This window comes from Ailuropoda melanoleuca, chromosome 19 (assembly GCF_002007445.2).
Source record: "Ailuropoda melanoleuca isolate Jingjing chromosome 19, ASM200744v2, whole genome shotgun sequence".
NCBI classification, from domain to species: domain Eukaryota; kingdom Metazoa; phylum Chordata; class Mammalia; order Carnivora; family Ursidae; genus Ailuropoda; species Ailuropoda melanoleuca.
Genome location: NC_048236.1, coordinates 4625801 through 4647337, shown reverse-complemented (window position 1 = coordinate 4647337; position 21537 = coordinate 4625801). Strand labels below are relative to the sequence as shown.

General features: G+C 42.3%; 1 protein-coding gene across 1 annotated transcript; it reads left to right on the top strand.

Annotated features, from left to right (window-relative positions):
- The first annotated feature begins 5156 nt into the window (after positions 1–5156).
- On the top strand, positions 5157–15821 carry ENPP5 (ectonucleotide pyrophosphatase/phosphodiesterase family member 5). Its single transcript, XM_002925623.4, has 4 exons — positions 5157–5342; positions 7909–8772; positions 10254–10430; positions 13407–15821. The coding sequence occupies exons 2-4, from the start codon at positions 7944–7946 to the stop codon at positions 13832–13834; spliced, it is 1434 nt and encodes a 477-aa protein (XP_002925669.1). The 5' UTR covers positions 5157–5342; positions 7909–7943; the 3' UTR covers positions 13835–15821.
- The last annotated feature ends 5716 nt before the right edge of the window (positions 15822–21537 follow it).

Sequence of the window (21537 nt, the reverse complement as noted above, 5' to 3'; positions counted from 1 at the left end):
TATGGATCCATTCCTCTCGGCCTTTCTCTCCAGCAAAATATGCTACTTTGAGTGGTTCAGAGAGACTTAGTCACACACATGTGGAAGTAAATGGCTAATAGAGGTGGATCTGACAGGTTCCCGGGAGAAAAGCCATAAAGCAAAGAGATGAGTTTCCCATTATGACATTGGAGCCATGCAGGAAAGGGACAGGGAGAAGCCTCCCCTGATTTTCCCCACCTTGCACTTCAAGAAAAGCCATAAAGCTATGAAGCAATTGCTACCGGCTTTGCCTCTTGGTAAGTGTAATACTTGGGGCTCCCAGGGGGCTCAGTTGGTTAAGCACCTGCCTTCCGCTCAGGTCATGATCCCAGGGTCCTGGGATCCAGCCCATCCGGCTCCTGGCTCAGCAGGGAGTCTGCTCCTCCCTCACCCTCTGCCCTCCCCCTGCTTGTGTGCTCTCTCTCTCTCAAATAAATAAATAAAATCTTTTTTTTAAAAACTGTAATACTTATCAAAGTCCCCAGTGTACCCTCAAGCAACATCATAGTTGCAAAGGATGTCTACATTTATTTTTTAAATGTAATGATACGAAGCGTGGAAAAAAATGTCTTTTTGATCCGGGAGGAGGACAATATATTTTAGTCCCCCCCCCCCCAACACTCACAGTAAATTGGCACAGTTACAACACCCATGAGAAGTCAGTACTTTTCCAAGTAAATGGTGAGGTTACGCTTAGCGCTCTGAGGCTCCCTCTGTGCTGTTCATGAAGAACGGAGGGCATGGCTGTGACAAAGCGTGCTCACCCCACGCGCCATGAATACAGGTGCCGTTTGGTACTGAGAATGTGTTTTTCAAAATAGGCCTCCAACCAGAGACCAAAAGACAAGTGTCCCTCTGCCTGCAGGAGTATATCCAAGACTGATGGAGTCGTCATATTCAGTCCTAGCCTAGAAAATAATCATTCTTTCTTTGCTGAGTAATTTCCAGACGTCACTCCATACAGTGAAAGGACGTGAAAACCAGCAGACCCAGGGCCCCAGGGGAGTCCTACCCTTGCAAGTTCTGCTCTCCTGCAGACTGAGCTAATCGGCTCTGGGACACACCAAAAAGTGACCAAGAAGAAACAAACACCACTAGGCCTGATTCATGAACTTTTGGCCAGGTGATCACAGATGAGGGCTTATTTTTTGCTGCTACTGTTTCTTGAGGTATAATTTACATATGGTAGAATGAAATATTTTCAGGTGTATCGTTCTCTGAATTTTGACTAACTTAGACGATCAGATAGCCACCATCACAATCAAAATTCCCTTAATCAGAAAGTTCCCTTGTATCCCCTTGTAGCCAATGTCCTCCCATCACCACCAACCTGATTGCTGTCCTTATCATTTTGCCTTTTCTAGAATATCATATAAATGCAATCAAACAGGAAATAGCCCATTTGTATTTGGCTTCTTTGACTTAACAAAATGCTTTTGAGACTCATGCATGTAATTCTGCACAGTACTTTTTCATTCCTTCTTAGCGATGAACAAATTAATCTTATCCAATTATTCCACTTACGGATAGAGCACAATTTGTTTATTCACGGTTCAGGGACATTTGGGCTGTTTCTAGCTTTTAATGATTATGAATTAAGCTGCTACTAAAATTTCCCTATAAGTTTTGAGATGTCATCTTCTTCATCTCTCTTGTCTGAATGCCCGTGAGTGGGATTCCTGGCTTACGTGAGACATGAATATTTAACTTTATAAGACACTTCCAAACCATTTTCTAAAGGGGCCATATCGTTCCCACCAGCAACATAGGATAGTTGCAATTCCTCGGCATCATCCTCGTCAGCACTAGATGTTGTCAATTTCCTTGATCTGCGCCATTTTCATAACTATTCATGAACTTTTGCTCTAGGCTGAGCTATAAAATTAAACATTCTGAAAAAAATTTTAATTAAACATTCTGCTAGCTACATGTACTGGGTCAAATATGTCTCCCCCAAATTTGCATTCACCAGGAACCTCAGAATGTGAACGTACTGGGAAATAGGCTCTTTGCAGATGCAATTCAATTTGTTCAGATGAGGTCCTCCTGGATTAAAGTGGGCCTTAATTCCAATGGCTGGTGTCATTATATGAGGCCATCTGGAGACACAGAGACCCACAGAGGAGACAACCACGTGGCCATGGAGGCAGCAGATGGAGCTAACTGCAACAAGCCGAGGAACATCAGAAACCATGGGAAGCTGGAAGAGACAGGAAGGATTCTTAGAGCCTCTGGAGGAAGCGTGGCCTTGCCAACATCTTGACGTCAGACTTCTAGTCTCTGAAACAGTGAGAGAACGCAGTTCTGTTGTTGTCAGGCACCCAGTTTGTCATAGTTTGTTGCAATAGCCCTACGAACATGATACACTATAAACACAGTTTATGAAATACAAGAATACAAAGAACTTTAGAAGGTTATATTTGGCGTACATAAAGCTTTCTAAGCACAAAAATATACTAATTGTGTGAAAAAATAGTTTTAATTAGGTACAAACATAGCATTAGCAGCCTACATTACTAACAGCTATAAACTACTTGGGCTAAATCTTGAATAATCTATAATTCAACTTTTTACTCATCAGGCTGAACTTCTGTTAGTAAGTCCAAATTAGTGAAGACCTACTTTTTATCAAGAATCAAGGTCAGTCCAGAACTGGAGTCCCAATGGTTCCTAACCTCTGGCTATTGAATATGTGAGACCCACATTTTGCAGACCGTTCTATAAAGGATCATGAGAGAGACTTTGTTTTCGTTTGGTATTTTTTGTGGTATATTGTATTGCAACCTTACAGGCTTTTTTCTAATTGTAACATAATTTGTTCATTTCCCCTGCCACAGGACAGAGACGAGTTTTGAAAACAAAACTTCTGCAGCAGGGCCAGTCTTGGCTATTTCATGAAGTACACGTCGCATTTCAGTTTTCACACAAGCCTTTTCCAGCTCCCAAAGAAGAAAATAATCCAGCCCTCAAATGCCTATCAGACTTTCTTAGGTAGGCAGAGGGACCCCATTCCCACTCCAAAACCCATGAAAGAAGTTGATTCCCCCTGTACTCTGTTACTCAGAAACATATCACTAGCTCAATGATGATTCTATGAATTCGGTAACATAAAATAAAGGAATAGTCCGTCAATAAAAATCAATAACAGGTTGTGGTTTATGCCACCATGATTTGCTGAGTAGTTATTACAACAGGACAGAAGTTGAGGCAACAGGGCAGGAGACCTGGTATAGATGTGTAAGCAGGAATTCAATGATTTTACAATCAGTCCTCTATTTATGCTATGAAAGCCTGATTTTTTCCCCATTAGTGACGTGAGATATACAACAAGCCTATCAGTCAAACACTACATGTCATTATAGAGAGATCTGGGAAAAGTCTCTGGCACTTGCTGCGCCCCTCCTGAGTCATTTTCCATATCGTGTGCTGTGGGGGACAGCTGTACCAAGCCTACTTCACTGGGGTAGCTGGGGAACACAATCACGCATTCCATAAACAGTTTGCAGAGTAAGGCCGAGTGTCATCACCTGAACAGAGTCCAAAATTGTTCAGTGACCCAAATAAAAGTCTGGTTTTCACTCCCCCCTGCTCACTAGTCAGCATGCACTGTTCTTGGAGTGTCTGGGAGAACACAGAGTTGGCCTATTGTTGGGGGGGGGGGCAAGGACTTATAATATTGGACCATCCCGTTCCAAGCTTGGGCAACTTCAAAGGACAGGGCTTAAGGAACTTGGAACAACCTGTCCAACTTCACTGTCACTGGGTCTGGCTAAACACAGAAACCAGCCTCCCTAATCCCCACCCCACGTGGAGAGAACCATAAACTCAAGTTACTACAAATAAAAGGCCACGGAAGAGTGCCCAGATGCCCTTTGGGATGATACGGTGCAATCAGAAGGGAGCCATTGGGGTAGGGGCTGTCCTTCCATAAGAAGTTGAGAGAAAGAGAAAAAACCATGACCAAAAGGTTTGCCTTGCTTAAATTATCAGCAAGCATGTCTATTCATTTTCCGGTTCCAGTATATTGGGGGCTAGAGAGCAGTAGCTCCAGAGACGAGCCAAAGCCACTGGTTTTGCTCTGTTTTATGGGCCAATTAGATGTTGAAACTTAAATTGTGACAGCCAAGCACATATTTTTTTCCCTGGCAGGGTGGTCAGAATTAGGCCTGGGGATATGTAGATGGACAAACCCTTCCAGGGAGCTCAAGGTCATTGTTACAATTTATGGTAAATATAGTTGAGATCTAATTGACAAACCGCGCACTTGCCCACACACAAACAGCGCGGCTAACAAAGCAGGTTTCCTGAGAGAGAAATGAGACTTGATGTTTGTAGCCTGACTGCATATTTAGAAGCAAAGCTAGAACCAGTCTGCAGTCTAGATGAAACCATCAGAGTAGCTGGTCAGCCTCTACCCCCCCGGGGGCAAATTAACCTACTCCTGAAACTGGCTTGGTTGATTTCGAGCAGTTTCAGGTAACACAGACCTCTTCCGGCAAAAACCTGGTGCTTGTGTTGCAAAAACCTGCAACACTGGGGCTGCAGAACTGACAATTAAATAAACCCTTCTGAGATTTTTCAGAGGTAAAGCAGGTCACACCAGCTAATAAAGAGTTAAAACGCCATTGTCCCATCGACTATCTGGGGGTGTTGAAGTGTTCCTCAGAGCAAAGTCCAGGGTATGAAGTCACCAGTTTTTGATAAGAAAAAAAGAATAACAAAAAAACCTTGAGAGATCAGATAAGAAAATAAAAGTACTTTTAACCAAAACAGTGAGTGTTGACAAACCACTGGGGTAGCGCTTTATAATCTTTTTACATCACCGACTACAACACAACCGCCCGGCAAGAAAACGCCACACCGCAGGAGGGTATGTGACGAGGCAGAGAGGGGACCCCAGCGAGGACCCAGCAGCGGGCCTGTTCGCCTCCCCGACCCCTGACGCCTCCCCGCGACCCTCCTCTCCCGCAGGCTGCGTCCCCTCCACCCTCCAGACGCAGGCAACACCCGCCCCCCGCGCCCGCTGATTGGCAGGCGGCGCAGCGACTCCTAGAGCCCGGCCTCGGTTTGGCAGGCCCAGCAGAGGGAACCGTCCTACCCTAGCCAATAGGAGGCAAGAGGCGGGACCTGCGGCCGGGAGGCGGTGCTGGTCAGGTGCTCTGCGCCGAGGCTGCGTGCAGGTGAGCCGCTGCAAGTTCAAGGGGCGCTCCCCGCTTCTGCCGCCTCCCGGCTTTTGCCCCCGGGTCTGCGTGAGGGAGCCCCCTCCTGACCCTCCGTCCTCTCGTCCCAAGCTCCTGCGGACCGTCCGGATCGCTACGAGGGTGAGAGTCCAGGGGAATGGGCTGCTTGCGTCCCGGGGACCCACACGGCTCCTGTGGTCCCCTCAGACCACCCCCCCTTTAATCCGCACAGGCGCACAGCCCACGTGGGGGGCACCTGCCGGCCTCGGTGGGCGGGAGGTCTGCGAATTGCGAACGTGTTCAATGCCCCGACCCTTCGCAGTGACTAGGTTGGAATCCCAGGGGGGAAAGGTGGGGCACTACGTCGTTCCCTCGACGTCTCCTCCCTCTAAACACATCGACTCCTTCACTTTGCATCTTCCCCGCGCTTCTTGGCGTCCCTTCCCTCTATTTCCAAGGCTGCCTGTGGGGAAGGATTGGAGGGGAGGAGAAACTGGAAAGCAGCCCGGTGAAATCTGGACCCAGAACTAGGGATTCCACTGCACTGTGCAGCAGTTTGTGCGTGGAAAAGAACGAAATCTGAGATTTCCTTCATCCCCACCCCCACCTCTCTGTTTATTGCTTTAAGTCATGGATGTGATAATGTTGATTCTTCTTACAAACATTCCTGAGCTGTAGACAACACTTAGCCTTTGTTTATTTTCTTTTGTTCAGGAAAGCAGTTCTTTCCTGCTTACCACAGTTGCTGAATTAATTTACTTAGAGGAAAATCAAGTGTTTCATGTAGTTGATCTTTTTTTAGCCTTAAATTATATTTGCTTCATAACAGCTTTCCTTGTGTTAGGAAGGTGAAGGAGGAGGGGAGAAGGGAGGGGAAACAGCATCCTCAGCCAGATGTTAGTAAATACAGTTGGAGTTCCTTATTGGAAATGATTTTTATTTTATTTATTTATTTATTTTTAAAGATTTTATTTATTTATTTGACAGAGACAGAGACAGCCAGCGAGAGAGGGAACACAAGCAGGGGGAGTGGGAGAGGAAGAAGCAGGCTCATAGCGGAGGAGCCTGATGTGGGGCTTGATCCCGTAACGCCGGGATCACGCCCTGAGCCGAAGGCAGACGCTTAACCGCTGTGCCACCAGGCGCCCCTGGAAATGATTTTTAAATGTTCCTTCCAGAATTGGAAACATTATTGCCATTTGAGAAATCGTTTTTAAATTTAATTTTTAGAAGTATTGTCTGGAGACCAATACCTAATGCAATTTCAGTTTACGTAGTGTTCTAGGTATGGTGAAATCATAGTTAAAAATTACTGTATCTGAAAGCGAAGCAGGCGCGCCAAGCAGTTTTTATTTACCTATACCTGTAATATAGGAAGTGAGGCAAGACAGGATCTGTTTTTGAGGTTTAAAATATTTTCAGCATATTCGAATTAGTAAGGTGTCAAAAACCTGAATTGAGATTTCTTGGCACAAACGTCTGGATAGATCCAAGTTTTGATGGGCTTACAAATGCCTTCATACAAGAATGGATAAGAAAAGGAGAGAACCACAAGTCCTTGCTTGATTTGCAAGCCCATTGAAAGCTCACAAAATTTATATATGTGTTGTTTATCCATATTGCCTTTTGTTAGCTTTCCTGAATAGAATAAAAGCTTTTTAGACGTAAATGCAGATTTTAAAACAACCAACAACCTTGATCCAAAGGGAGTCTTTAATCCTGGCAAGCGCCTTTTCCACACACACATCACTAAGATTAAATATTGACGAATTTTAGCTTTCAGAAAGTCAATTTCAGAATTATGTTTCTGTTCATACAGAAACTTTTAAAGAAGGCTATGCTTTAATTATGAAATAAATGAATGCAGATTACATTTCACAAGTATATTTGAGTATCACAAACTTTATGTCACTTCAGAAAACCAAGTTCATCTATTTTCTCTTTTCTTTTTTCTTTTTTTTTTTTTTAAAGATTTTATTTATTTATTCGACAGAGATAGAGACAGCCAGCGAGAGAGGGAAACACAAGCAGGGGGAGTGGGAGAGGAAGAAGCAGGCTCATAGCGGAGGAGCCTGATGTGGGGCTCGATCCCGTAACGCCGGGATCACGCCCTGAGCCGAAGGCAGACGCCTAACCGCTGTGCCACCCAGGCGCCCCTATTTTCTCTTTTCTTGATAACATCCCTAAATTGTGATGAACAAAACATGAGGCCTTGGCTTTGAAAAATAGAAGTATATATGTGTTTTTTCAAAGCATTGTTATTGGATTTGCTAATGGTACTTCCTTGTTTCTAACCTCCTGTAGTTGGTCTAATCATAATGATAAATACATTCATAGATACTAATTTGACTATATAAAGTTTACTGATCAGAAGTCAAAAGTCTGAGTCCCCTGCAGAAGTTTCTGAAAGTTTTTGTTTTTCTCAAAAGTAAATTATGTCATATTTTAAAATGATGCTTGGGGAGTTTACTTAAATAATTATTTTGGGAAATGTTTTGATAAATTCTTGGAAAGTAACAGTTTCTAAAATGCAGCAGAACTTCTTAGCTTTATTATGCAGGTAGCGCCAGGTCTAGATAAAGCAACATGGTTTTCCCAGGCTGTGACTTATGATATAACTGGGATTACTAAGTACTGTCACTGTCAGTTTTGGGTAAGGTATACCAAAACAAATATTGCCATTAACTTGTGTATGTTTTTTATACAGGTTATTTTACACTGAACTGATCAAATACTTTGAAAATGACTTCAAAGCTCGTCTGGGTATCCTTCATACTCGCTGCATTCATACTCTCAATTACATTTTCTCTCCAGCCAGACCAGCAAAAGGTTCTACTAGTTTCATTTGATGGATTCCGTTGGGATTACTTATATAGAGTTCCAACACCCCATTTTCATTATGTTATGAAGTATGGTGTTCATGTGAAGCAAGTCACTAACATTTTTATTACAAAGACCTACCCTAACCATTATACTTTGGTAACTGGCCTCTTCGCAGAGAATCATGGGATTGTTGCAAATGACATGTTTGATCCTATTCTGAATAAATCTTTCTCCTTGGATAACATGACTATTTATGATTCTGAGTTTTGGGAAGAAGCGACACCAATATGGATCACAAATCAGAGGGCAGGACATTCTAGTGGTGCGGCCATGTGGCCTGGAGCAGATGTAAAAATACATAATACCTTTCCTACTCACTACATGCCTTACAATGACTCTGTTTCATTTGAAGAGAGAGTGGCCAAAATTATTGAATGGTTTACATCAAAAGACCCCATAAATCTCGGTCTTCTTTACTGGGAAGACCCCGATGACACGGGCCACCGTTGGGGACCTGAGAGTCCGCTCATGGGGCCTGTCATTTCGGATGTCGACAACAAGTTGGGATATCTCATACAAATGCTGAAAAAGGCCAAGTTGTGGAACATTCTGAACCTCATCATCACAAGTGATCACGGAATGACCCAGTGTTCTGAGGAAAGGATAATAGAACTTGATCAGTATCTGGACAAAGACCACTATATCCTCATTGACCAATCTCCAGTGGCGGCCATCTTGCCAAAAGAAGGTAAGTCTGACTGAGTGGTGGGCTGGGGCTGGGGCTTGATGTGCCCAGTGTACGTGGGCACAAGTTTGTTTCTGTGTCTTCAAAGTATGCTTGCCTGTGTCATGGTAATTTTCTAGGGTTTAATCCTTAGACTCTAAAAAAGACAAAATCTCTATTCTCAGCATGAAATTTTTCACTCTTCCTGAGGATTTTGAAATTGATGTTCTCTCTATATTCATGGCAGATGGGTTTAAGCATCTTGGAACCACAAAATATGATGAAAGCCACAGCCTCCTTTCTCAGAAAAATTGAGATGGAAAGAGACATACAGAATTTGCATGCAACAACAGTGACTTTATGCAAGCCCTAAATTTAGCTTTCTGTGGATTCTTTTATAGGGCCTGCTTAATAGGGAAACAGTGCAGTATAGGAAGGAGAAAGCATCCGTCAAGCTGAGGATTTATTTTTCCTGTCTATAAATCGAGGAAGTCACAACAATACATTGATCTTCTTACGAACCTTTCCTCTAAGCCTCATACCAACCTTGTCACCTAAATATTACTTCTGTTTTAAAGACAGGTGAACTAGCTCAGGGTTAGCCCCCCCAGATCACAAAGGAAGTACGGAGCAAGACTCAGACTTAGGACTTCTATTTTATCACCCACTAGAGTTAATCTAGATATCAAAGGAGAGAACGGATTTTGAAAAACTGGATACCTCACACACGAGCCTTATAGCCCTCACAAGGGAATCAAGAAGATCATATGAAACAGCGAATGTTAAAATATACATGTGCCCCTGCACACAAACTCTTTAACAAATTCAGTATAAAATAACAAGTCTTTTGTGGTTTGAGAAAATCACATTAACGCTGCAATTTTCCCTATAAAATTGGAATGTGTCCTGTGTTGGGGTGTTGGGAGGCAGGGAGGAAGCCCCAACAAATGGATTTGAAAAACAAGAAAAAGATTAAAGACACTGCATTTGAAGTTACAGGGCGTACTTTTGCCATACCTCCAGGGTATTCAAGAACTTTCCTGTTGCACTAGCTGCGTTCCACCACGGGTCTGCCCTTTCTCAAGGGCTGCCTCGCCCTGTAGTCACGAGAGCTCTGTGCTGGAAACTATGAGAACTTGGTTCTTTTTCTTTGGGTGGACGTTTTACTTCGTGCCCCTGGTTGGGAGGGGGTGTGTGTGTAGTTAAGTCTTTCCATTAGGGGAGAGATTTCTAGCTCTACGTAATGTGCTCTTAAATTCTGTAAAGTGGATTTGCCTACAGCTGAAGATTAGTCATTTCTGTGTCCCCATCAAGATTCTTTTCCTCAAGGGGATGAGTGTTCAGGTACCTTCAAGTCTCCCTGTCTTCTGTCCACTGGTGGTTTACCTCGGTCGGGGGTCGGCAAGGAAGAAATAGCCATTGGCCTCTGCTGCCTGGGTGCTTTCCTTGATTGTTAACAGTGAATGCCTGGTACTGAGTGCCTCTCCGTATCCTTCCTCTTTGAGGTAAATTTGATGAAGTCTATGGAGCCCTAGCTCGTGCCCATCCTAATCTTACTGTTTACAAAAGAGAAGAGATTCCAGAAAGATGGCATTACAAGTACAACCATCGCATTCAACCCATCATAGCCGTGGCTGACGAAGGGTGGCATATTGTACAGAACAAGTCGGGTAACTTTCTGTGTGAGTATGCACCGTCCTTCCCATTCTCTATCGTTTGTTGGAGTGGAGACTGTGGGTAACACGGCAGTGTATTGACCAATCAGATAACTAACTGGCGTCCTACATTAATAGCAAATCAGAGATCCTTGGGACTTTAAAAAGAGGTAAGCCCCTAAACATTCCTTTCTCTGGAAGTCATCAGACCAAAGATAGGCAGAGTGACCCAGACTGCTAATGATAGCCATCATGTTCCTGGAGAAAAACCTAATTGGAAATTTATAAATTGAATGATTTTCTGAATATGTTTTGTGTTCCAATTTCATAATGTAATCTTTCTTTTTATTTGCAATTGTTAGCTTTCTAGTTTCCTTTGCCCTTTTGGCTCTACCAAATATAGGCCACCTTTGTTTTATACCTTGGAAACATTTCAGAAAAGAAGTGCATATGGCATGAAGGATCATATATCAAAATGTGTTTTTCTAATAGTGATATAATTTTGGAGATATTTCCACCGAATTAATCTTAAATGTAATGGAAATCCCATTTGAAATTCAAACATGCAAAATAAGGGGCTTTCTGTTAGCCTTACTGTGTAATTTTCTCTTAAATAGCTTCTAGCAAATTATTCAAATGGAAAAGCCATCCACAGGATTTTACTCTTCTTCAGCGGACCCATCATGCATCGTTGCCCTTCAACTCCCCGCCCTCTCCCTACTCTGCTTTGTGTTGCCACGGACCGATTGCTACAGACTAAATTTCCCAGGCTCCTTTGCCAACTGGTTTCTGCGTAGGTGTGGTCAGAATAATAGGAGACACTTGCAGGACTTTGGGAGACAGGAGTTGGGAAGAAGCCAGGATATTTGTCCCGTACATTCTCTGTCTTAGGCTGTGTGTCTAATGGTGACCTCATTTCCTCTGTGATCCCAGCTCCCTCCGGACAACTTCTCTCTCTACAGCCTCAGTGCCTACTGGGTAGCCCTGGCTTTTGAGCTCTGGTAACACCACCTCTTCCCTTCTGTCCCTCTAGCCATCGGGGGCCAAGGGGCCATAGGAGGTTCCCACTGTTGCTACTGACTGGGTAACTTTGCCACCCCGCAGGTGCTTCTCAGCCCTTAGCACTTTCATAACAAGTCCCCCTATGAACGTCCCTCTGGTGGATGACCTTGCATGGGCTCTGCTTTCCTGGTGGACACAGATATTAACATGACTACTGATCAGTTCCCAGGGAGTTGTTTCTCCTCTGTTACTTGGATAGTGAAGGAACCACATTGTATCAAAACTACCCAGAAGGCTTTCTTCAGCCTTGATCCTTGATATATCTAAGAGATGTACAGAAATGTCCCTGCAGGTAGGATTGGGTTCCTATCCTATTTATTGACGAAAAGAGAAGCAGTTGCCTGACCATGGCATTTGTAGTACATATGGGAGTCACAGCAGCAGATGTAAAAAGGTGTGTTGTTTCTGGTTCTTAAAACAGGTTTTATACACAGTAATGATCTGTAAGCCGATATTTACTCACGCCAGGGGAGCTGTTTTAAGAAAACTTAAAAATAATTTCTTTGGGGGCGCCTGGGTGGCTCAGTCGGTGAAGCATCTGCCTTCGGCCCAGGTCATGATCCTGGGGTCCTGGGATCAAGTCCTGCATCAGGCTCCCTGCTCAGTGAGGAGCCTGCTTGTCCCTCTGCATCTGCCCCTCCCCCCACTTGTGTATATGCACGTGTGCTCGCTTGCTCTCTCTCAAATAAATCTTAAAAATAATTTCTTTCAAAAAAATGTCTTTGGCCATGAGAACGGTTCTGCTTCTGTATGTTCAGATTCTCGTGTATTGTGCAGATAGCTCTTAGGGTAGAGGGGTTCTCCAAAAAGGACTGCTGTCTCCAAGGACAGTTATACTTACAGTTAACGTACATCGAAGGCGCGCTCTTGAAATTTTGGTGTGGTGAACTGCAGTTTACACAGTAGATCACTCACACCTGTTGTTGACGGCAAACCTTAACAACGCTCCTGTTTACGTTATATGACGTTCAACATGATTATTTATTCAACAGCTAAATATATGAAATAATGATTTCTTCAACAAATAATTACGGGCCAGTACATTCTTTCTCAACCTGAGTTCCACAAGAATGAAGTCCTAATGTCCAAAAGCAGTGGTTCGCAAAATATGTTCCCTGTGGGGCGCCTGGGTGGCTCAGTTGAGTGCCCAACTCGTGATCTCAGCTCAGGTCTTAATCTCAGGGCCGTGAGTTCGAGCCCCACATTGGGCACCACACTGGGCATGGAGCCTTCTTAAAAAATAACAATAATAAAGTAAAATGCAGTTTTTATTCTACAGGAGTTTTCATGCTTCAGTTTTGTATCTCCTGATAAATCAGAAAGACTTCTAAAGCGTTCACTTTATTTGTAGCCACACACGCACACAGTGCTAAATTCTACTTTGATCTGAACCACCAGTGTCAAGATTTTACCCAAAAGTCCTGACCTGTATTTGTCGGTAGTGATTGTAGCTGCCCTTAGGGGTGTGACTTTTGTGGTGCCTTTTGTTTTCTTTATTAATTATGTTTCCCCTTTGTTGGTAATGATGAGTTATTGTCTTTATGACTGAGAACACCTCTATCCCTTTATCTTTAGGACATAATCGGAACAAAGTAGGTACCTGACAAGCACTTACTATTAGTTTACTGGCCACCAAAAAAAAAAAAAAAAATCACTTTCATTTTCCCCTGACTTTGGCTCAGCTTTGCTCTTTACCCCTCCTCCTCTGCTGTTTTAGGTCATTTCCGCCTGCAAGAAAGATTTGTCATCAGTTTGACTTTCCATTTTCTAAAGCGAACGGTGCTGTTGACAACAGCAGAGATTGTTCCGAAAAGATTATTTTCTTCTAAAAGATCAGTTAGTTAACCTTTGCATTTAAGTTCAGAATTGGACGATACAACAGTTATTTTCATTTTAATGCCCTCCGGCGGGCTAACCTACTTGTTCATGTTATCTTTCCAGTAGGCAACCACGGTTACGATAATGCGTTAGCAGACATGCATCCGATATTTTTAGCCCACGGCCCTGCCTTCAGAAGGAATTTCACGAAGGAAGCTATGAACTCCACAGATCTGTACCCACTGCTGTGCCACCTCCTCAACATTACGGGCCTGCCACACAACGGATCTCTCAGGAACGTCCAGGATCTGCTCCGCCCGGCAACCCCAGGAGCCCTTCCTCCCACGCCGAGTCCTACGCTCCTGCACGGGAGCGTCCCGCCTGGAGAAGGCGCGCGCGAGGAGTCCTATGCTTATTTCCTGGGGGTGGCTCTCGGCAGCATCTTGGTGATTGTCTTTTTTGTAATTTTCGTCAAACATTTAATTAGCAGTCAGATACCTGCCTTATCAGCGATGCAGGCTGAAATCGCTCAGCCATTATTACAAGCCTAATGCGACTTCAAACTTATTTCACTGTTGAAAGGTTTCAAGTTCTAGGAAACCCGTTTCAGACATGTGCACAGCTCATTAGGCAGTTACGTACATAGGCACATGTGCACGCACACACACACACACACACACAAAACACACACATACCTACAAAGGATTAAAGTGGGGAAGTCTGATTCTGTTACTCTCTCTGGTTTAGGGGTAGATAAAATCCTGCTTTATTTGGACCTGGCACATACAGTGTGTATGTTTAGCAACTCTGCACTATGTAAAGTACCTTATGTATTGCACTTTAAATTACTCTCCTAATGGGTACTTTTATACGAAATGCACGTTAATGATGATTATGTCTTATAATTTGGTTGAAAAAGACAAATTTTTTTTCTGCCCACATCATAGAATACTTGTTGTTCGAACTGAATGAAATTTCTAGTAATTCCTGAAAAATGTCAAAATCTTGTCTCCTTAAACCAGGAGTGCAAAAAGAAAGTCAAAACTATTGGAAATGAAATAGAATTTTGGAGAGATGCATTCCCAACAGCAGGATGCATCTGTGGGCATTCCTTCTCATACTTCTTTCTAAAAGACATGGGTTTTCATTTTACTTTTCTTAAAAAAAAAAAAAAAAAAGGTTCAAGTACTCAGATTCATTCTAAACATACTGTATGTGTCATGAAATTCATGATTGCTGTTTTCCGAGGAGTCATTTTGCTCTGATTCTGTAATAATGAAGATAGCATGATATCTGCGTCCTTCCTATATAGTCCGGCACTGGCCTGCTGTGAACAGAAGCCATTGGAGACCATCCCAGCAATAAATAAGCTTTTCTTGTTCTCTAGTTATTTGCTTCTTTGAAAACTGAATCGCTACTAATCACATTAAAAATCACATAAGAGACAACAATGTTTTCTTTTTGGTAACAAGTAGTAAGAGAGCACAAGCATCTTTAAGACTTGAGCGTCTGCAGATCCAGAGTGGTAAGAGAGCACGAGCCGTGTTAGGTGAAACGTAGCCACTCGATCCATGAGAAGGGCTGTGCAGAGCTAGGGAAGGAAAACAAGGTGGGACTGCGTCTGAGATGTTCCCACTGTCCCCAGAGCAATGCTGACAGGTGCCTCATGGCAGAAACCTGTGAAATAGCTTGTAGCGGGGACAGGTATTGAAACAAGGGGAGCCGAGGTCATAGCCTCGGTTCATGAAATAGGGGGACACCCACCCACCAGGTGCTCAGGGGGTCAAAGATGAAGTCAGTTTCACAGACATCTGCCTGGTCACTCAGCTCCTCTCATTTCAGCCACCGAAGCTGTGCTTCAGCTCTGTGATTGGTTGGGGGGACTGACGGTCTACCTGTCGTTTCTTAGAGGAAAAAGAAAACCCTGGAAAGAACAGTCTTCTTTGAAAAACCAGTTTATAGACAGATGGCCCATAGATGATACTGTGATTTTGTGTATATTAATGCACAAACTGGCTAATGAATGGGTTAAATGGTACAGGTATCTAGAAAGAAAGGATAAAGCCGATGTAAAGAACAAAAGTAGTTTTACCTTCAAAAATACAGTTGAATCCTAAAAGTGAACAGGTTATTTTCTAAATGATATTAGTAAAGAAGGTTAGAACTTAAATCTAATTTCATTACAAAGCCTTTTAATCAAATAGAATGAATTCCTGGACGTGTGCTGACTTGAAAAAGCTGAGAAGTTAGATGGTAGATGGCAAACTTGAGAAGTCTGAGCTCTGAATGAGACATTTTAGACTCGGTGGCCTCTCCCGTTGGCTTGCTGTGTAGCTGTGAACTTAACCGGCATTATTGAGATGCTAGTATAATGACCGAAAGATGAAATTGGTTGATTTAAACGCATCACTGTTCAAATGCTGTCTGTACATTTACGAATTGTTGCATTAAATTCATTTTAGAATTGCCTTAGTGGTAAGAGGAAAGCAAATGCTGTACTATCGATGAAATCATTAAAATTCTGATCTGAATATTGGATTACTGCATGGTTTCTTTTATTTGCATGTACTTTGTTTCCTGTAACATATCAGCAGGAGAGTTGACCTGAAGGAAAGTCTTTTTAAACTTTGCTGGGACATCTAGTCGCTCATGATACCTTGAGAGCTTTTTGTTGTTTTATCTGCATGTCTGCACGGTAAAGCTTTGTGTGCACGGAACACAAATTAGCACAGAAATAAATTTTTAGGCTAGCTAATCTTACTAATTGTGAGAATTTTTTTTAAGGTCAGAAGAATGGAGTCCCTCCCTCCCACCTGCCATTTTTGCTGAACGTCTCCCATCAGCTGTTTTGTACAATCTATTAATTGATTTGTCTTCTTCACTGTACGTTTTGTGGAATTTCTTCTCCCTTTGCCACCGGACATTTAAATTTATACCTGCTTTCAAAATGCTCTCTGACGGCTTCAGGTAAACCTAGGATCCTGTTAACTTAGTTTTCTTACAAGAGCCTATTATCCCTAGAAAATCTAATGGAGATACTAGCTCTTCGAGTTGATAAGTTTCTGCAGCTGTTCATTAACTAAGGGGGACGGACTCGAGAATCCCCAGAGCCGGGAAGGATTTTAGGGACCGTTCAACCCCCTGAATAAACAATGTCCCTTGACAGCTGTGGAATGACATGGGTGCCCGTAGGAGTGCCAGCTGAAAGCAGGAGCCAGGGTCCCATCTGATGCTCACTGGGGACAGGGCTTCAACAGAATGAATGTTGAGGGGACACAACTCAGTCCCTGACAGGCAGGGGATGCAAAATAAAAACAAACTCCTAGAAAAGTGAGAAGCTGTACAAGAAAATGTGTTCCTACTTGATAGCATTCCGTTGCCTGCCTTTAGGGTTGCTATGAAGAAGTCTTAAGCCAATTTATGTTCTCTCCCTCTCTTCCCCTCCTTCCTGCCCTCTTCCCCACCCTACTCTGCTTTCATAACATTTGTTTTGAAGCCCTCAGTTCCCTGAAATTTTACAGTTGTTAAGATACTCCCCTTGTCACTCGAAGGCTTTTTTATTTGAAAGGCTCCTCCTATCTCTTTCTCATTAAAGCCAATTTCTGTAGTGCGTTTTAGTTCGTAAATTCCTCTCCTCCCGTGTCTGTTTCCCCGTTTTGGCACTCGTGTGAGTTGGGTGTTGAGCCTCTGACTTGGTCGCTCGCTTATCTCTCTAATCTTTCCCCACTCTTGCTGTTCCACCACTGGAGATGCTTCATCTTCCAAGCTGTAGCCCTTTTATTTTTTTTTTACACATTCAAAGTATTTTTTAGTTTTCCCAAGTTCTTGCTTGTTCTGCTTCTTCCTAACAATATATTATTTTAACTTCCTTGAGGTAACATACTCAAAAGTGGACAAAGAGTAAAGGAGGCCAATTATTAGAAAGTGAATAAATCCACGTAACTGTCACTTTAGAGGAGAGAGAGAAAATACGACCTGACCAGTACTCCAGAAAGATCCTCAGTTCTCTTCCCAATCACTCCCTCCTCCCTCCGGCTAAAGGGGACCCTGTCCTGACTTGGAACGCAATAGAATAGCTTCCCCTATTTTAAATGTTACTAAATGATCAATATGACATACTTTTTTTTTTTTTTTTACGGATTTCATTTGTTTGTGAGAGAGCACGCAAGAGTGCTGGGGAGGGGCAGAAGGAAAGGGAGAAGCAGACCCCCCCTCCCCCGGAGAGGGGGCTCGATCCCATGACCCTGAGATCATGACCCGAGCCCAAGCAGACGATTAACCAACTGAGCCACCCAGGCGCCCCTATTTTGGTCTTTCTTAATCCCACTCGATGGCTATAATTTCCTGTGCAAAATTCTGCAGATATTTTGTTAGACTTATCCCGAGATATTTCACGCTTGTTGATACCAGTATAAATGTTACAAGTTTTTAAAATTTTCATTTTCTGATGATAAATAGAAATACACTTGATTTTTCTATATTGACCGTGTATCTAGCACTTTTGGCAAGCTTCTAGTTTGTCTGATTCCTTGGATTTTGTGTGTATGTAATCATGCCATGTGTGGATATGACAGTTGTATTATTTTTTGAATCTTATATGATTCCTTTTTCTTGTGTTACCAAGTTGCTCGCACCTCCAGGGCAATGTTAAAGTGACGACAGTGGACAGCCTTGCCTCATTCCCGATTTTAGAGAAAACCATTGCGCATTTCACCACTCAAGAGTATTAGCTGTAGCTTTACTCTATTATGATATTATGATCAGTATGATATTAGCTGTAGGCTTGTGGCACGTGTATCAGCTTGAGGTTCTCTTCCAGATTTGGTGAGTTGGTTGTTGTTGTTTTTTAATAATAAATAGGGGTTGCATTTTGGCAAATGCTTTTTTTTTTTTTAAGATTTTATTTATTTATTTGACACACACAGAGAGAGGCAGCGAGAGAGGGAACGCAAGCAGGGGCAGAGGGAGAGGGAGAAGCAGGCTTCCCGCTGAGCAGGGAGCCCGATGCGGGGCTGGATCCCAGAACGCTGGGATCATGACCTGAGCCCAGGGCAGACGCTTAACGACTGAGCCACCCGGGTGCCCTTGGCAAATGCTTTCTCCACATTTATTGACATGATCTTGTTTTCCTTATTAATATAGGGGATAACACTGATTTTCGAATATCAAACTAACACTGCTCTTCCGGGATAAATCCCACTCATGTGCATTATCCTTCTAGAATACTGCTAAACTCAATGACGTGTTTTGTTAAAGAATTTCTTTTCACAGAGATATTGTTCTATGGTTTTCTTTAAACATCTTTGTCAGAGTTTGGTACCGCTGTCATACTGGCCTCATACACCAGGTTGGACGTTATGTTCCTTTCCTCTCTATTTTCTGTAAGAGTTTGGCTGAAATCATTTCCTCCTTGAATGTGTGATACAACTAATCAGCGAAACCACCTAGACTTGGAGTTTTCCCTGTGGGGACATTTTTGATGACAAATTAGTTTTTGTGATAGACAGAAATAAGGCTATTAAGATTTTCTATTTGATTTTGTATCCGTTTTGGTTAAGTTGTATTTTTCAAGGAATGTCATTTTACCTAAATTGTCAAACTTATTGCCATAATATTCTCTTGATGTCCTCTTGGTAAGTGTAGGATCTGTAAGTGACGGCCCCTCTTTTATTACTGATCTTGCTAAATTTGTGTTATCTCCCTTTTTCTTTTCTTGATCTTGCTAAGGATTTATCAATTTTATTAACACAATACCAAAATTTGGCTTTATTAATATTTGTCTTTTTTATTTCATTGATTCTGATTTTATTTTTATTGTTTCCTTTCTTTCACTCACTTTGGATTATTTCCTTCATTTTACTAGCTTTCTAAAGTGGGAGCTTAAATCATTGATATTGAATCTTTCTTTCTCTCCAAGACAAGCATTCGAGGTTATAAATTTCCATCTAAACACTGCATTAGCTGCATTCTATAGAATTTGGTATGCCATTTAGAAGTGTATTGTTTAGGGGTGCCTGGGTGGCGCAGTCCTTAAGCGTCTGCCTTTGGCTCAGGGCGTGATCCCAGAGCTCTGGGATCGATCCCCACATCAGGCTCCTCTGCTGTGAGCCTGCTTCTTCCTCTCCCACTCCCCCTGCTTGTGTTCCCTCTCTCGCTGGCTGTCTCTCTCTCTGTCAAATAAATAAATAAAATCTTAAAAAAAAAAGTGTACTGTTTAATAGAGAAATACCTGAGGCTTCTCTAGATCTTATTGTTATTGAATCTATTTTAATTCCATTGTGATCAGAAAACATACTTTGTAAGGTTGCTGTCCTTGGAGATTATTTATGAAACTAGTTTTATTGTCTTGCATATGATCTATCTTGGTGATAATTGTGTGTGCTCTTGAGAAGAATATGTCTTCTGAGGTGGGGACTGTAATCCCCACACATCCTGTAAGTGAATGTGGTTGCTATCACACTCAGTCTTCCACATCCTTACTGAGTTTTTTCTTGGTCTACTTGTTGTATCAATTACTTAAGAGAGGAGTGCTGAACTTGCCAATTATGTTGATGGAGTCTTTCTTGAGTTCCATTACTTTTTGATTCATGAACTTTAAGCTCTGCTTTTAGGTATGAACACTTAGAGTTGTTGTATTCTTGATATATTGGTCCTTTTATCATTGTGCAATGTCCTTCTCTCTCTCTGGAAATTCTTGTCTTGAAGACAACTTTACTCCAGGCTTCTCAAGGTTAGTTTGCAAGGTACATCATTTTCCATTCTTTTACTTTCAATCTGCCTTTGTGTTTAAAGAATAAACTACAATCAGCTGGCTCTTGTTTTTTCATCCAATATGACAATCTTTGCCATTTAATCTGAACCTTATTTACATTTAGTTATTGATATGGTTGATTTTCCATTTTGCTCCCCCCCCCTTATGCTATATTGGCCTACAATTTCATTTTTGGGGTCTTTTATCAGGTTTGATATCCATGGTGTAGTCACCTCAAAAACCCACATATTTTTTTCTAAAACATGTTTTATGAGGCAAATGGAACATTGATAATCAAACCTAATGAAGAGGCACTAAAAAAGATTATTGGCTTTTGGGGTGTGGACTCTTGTATGATAGTTTATAATTTGCCCAATCTCTAATTCAGAAATTAGTCTTAGTTTCCTTTCTCTACTGAAATAAATTTTGTTCATTTTTTTCCTAGGAAATTATCCATTTCATCTGTATTTTCAAACTTATTTGTGCCAAACAGTAGAAAATAGGCTATTCAGATTTTTAAATGTTTTCTTTTTTTACATTCCTGTTTTCTCTTCCACACCTCCACCCCTTTTTTGATTATGTTGGCTTCCAGAATTTACGGATGCCATCACGGGCTCCCTTTTATACGCTTCCCCCTTCTGAATTGTGGCCTCTTGATCCCTCACTTTCGTGGTAACTTCTTAATGCCTTTAACACAGGTCTTTTATACTTTGTCCAGATTTTCTAGTCCTCAGCAAGAGGGTTGGTTTGAGTTCATCCGCCACCACTTTACTGAAAACAGAACATATACTATTAAAAAAAAAAAAAAGGCTTCACAAAAATTTTGTGTAAGTATCTCTTCAGTGGAAAATTTGAACAATGTGTAAGTCAGTAGTACTGGGTCTGGGTCTGGGTCTGCGCAATAGGAACCATTTTATAATGTCTGTATAGTGGGGTTGTCTGGATTTGCTTTGGGGTTAAGTTCTATTGATCCTTTCCACACCCCCGCCCCGTGAAAGTGAAGTAGGCAAGAGAAAAGCATGCAGATTGGGTCCCTGGCAATTCAGATCTTCACTACAGGAGGGCAGTGTGAACTGCAGACATCTATAAACCATCATTCTAGCACGTCAACGGAGGAGCTCACTAGGTAGTTTATCGACAGGTTTCTGCAGTCAAGGAGGTAAAAGATATGTGGAAAAATAGAACGCCTGCCTGGCAGTTTCGCTTGATTTTTGGGTAAGACTCTGCCTTTGCCAGGTCATGTGGCCATGAGACATGAGTCACAGAACCGAGCAGTTTCAACACCAGCCACTACCTGCACACGCACATCCATGAGGACGTGGAACTAGACACACCACGTATTATGATCAGCATGTTTGTGGGGGGTTTTTTGCTTTAATATCTATTTTTCTTGAAAAATGTGAACTAAACCATTCAAGTAAAGGAGAACATTTTTACAGAACAATGAAAAATGAAAATCCGAAGGGTTTATGCCAAAGAGCAAACCACTCCTCTGCAGCCTAA

Coding starts and splice junctions, on each gene's coding strand:
- ENPP5 (XM_002925623.4), top strand. CDS start 7,944: ATGACTTCAAAGCTCGTCTGGGTATCCTTCATACTCGCTGCATTCATA. Junction 8,773..10,253: donor GGCCATCTTGCCAAAAGAAG/GTAAGTCTGACT, acceptor TTCCTCTTTGAG/GTAAATTTGATGAAGTCTAT. Junction 10,431..13,406: donor CAAGTCGGGTAACTTTCTGT/GTGAGTATGCAC, acceptor TTATCTTTCCAG/TAGGCAACCACGGTTACGAT.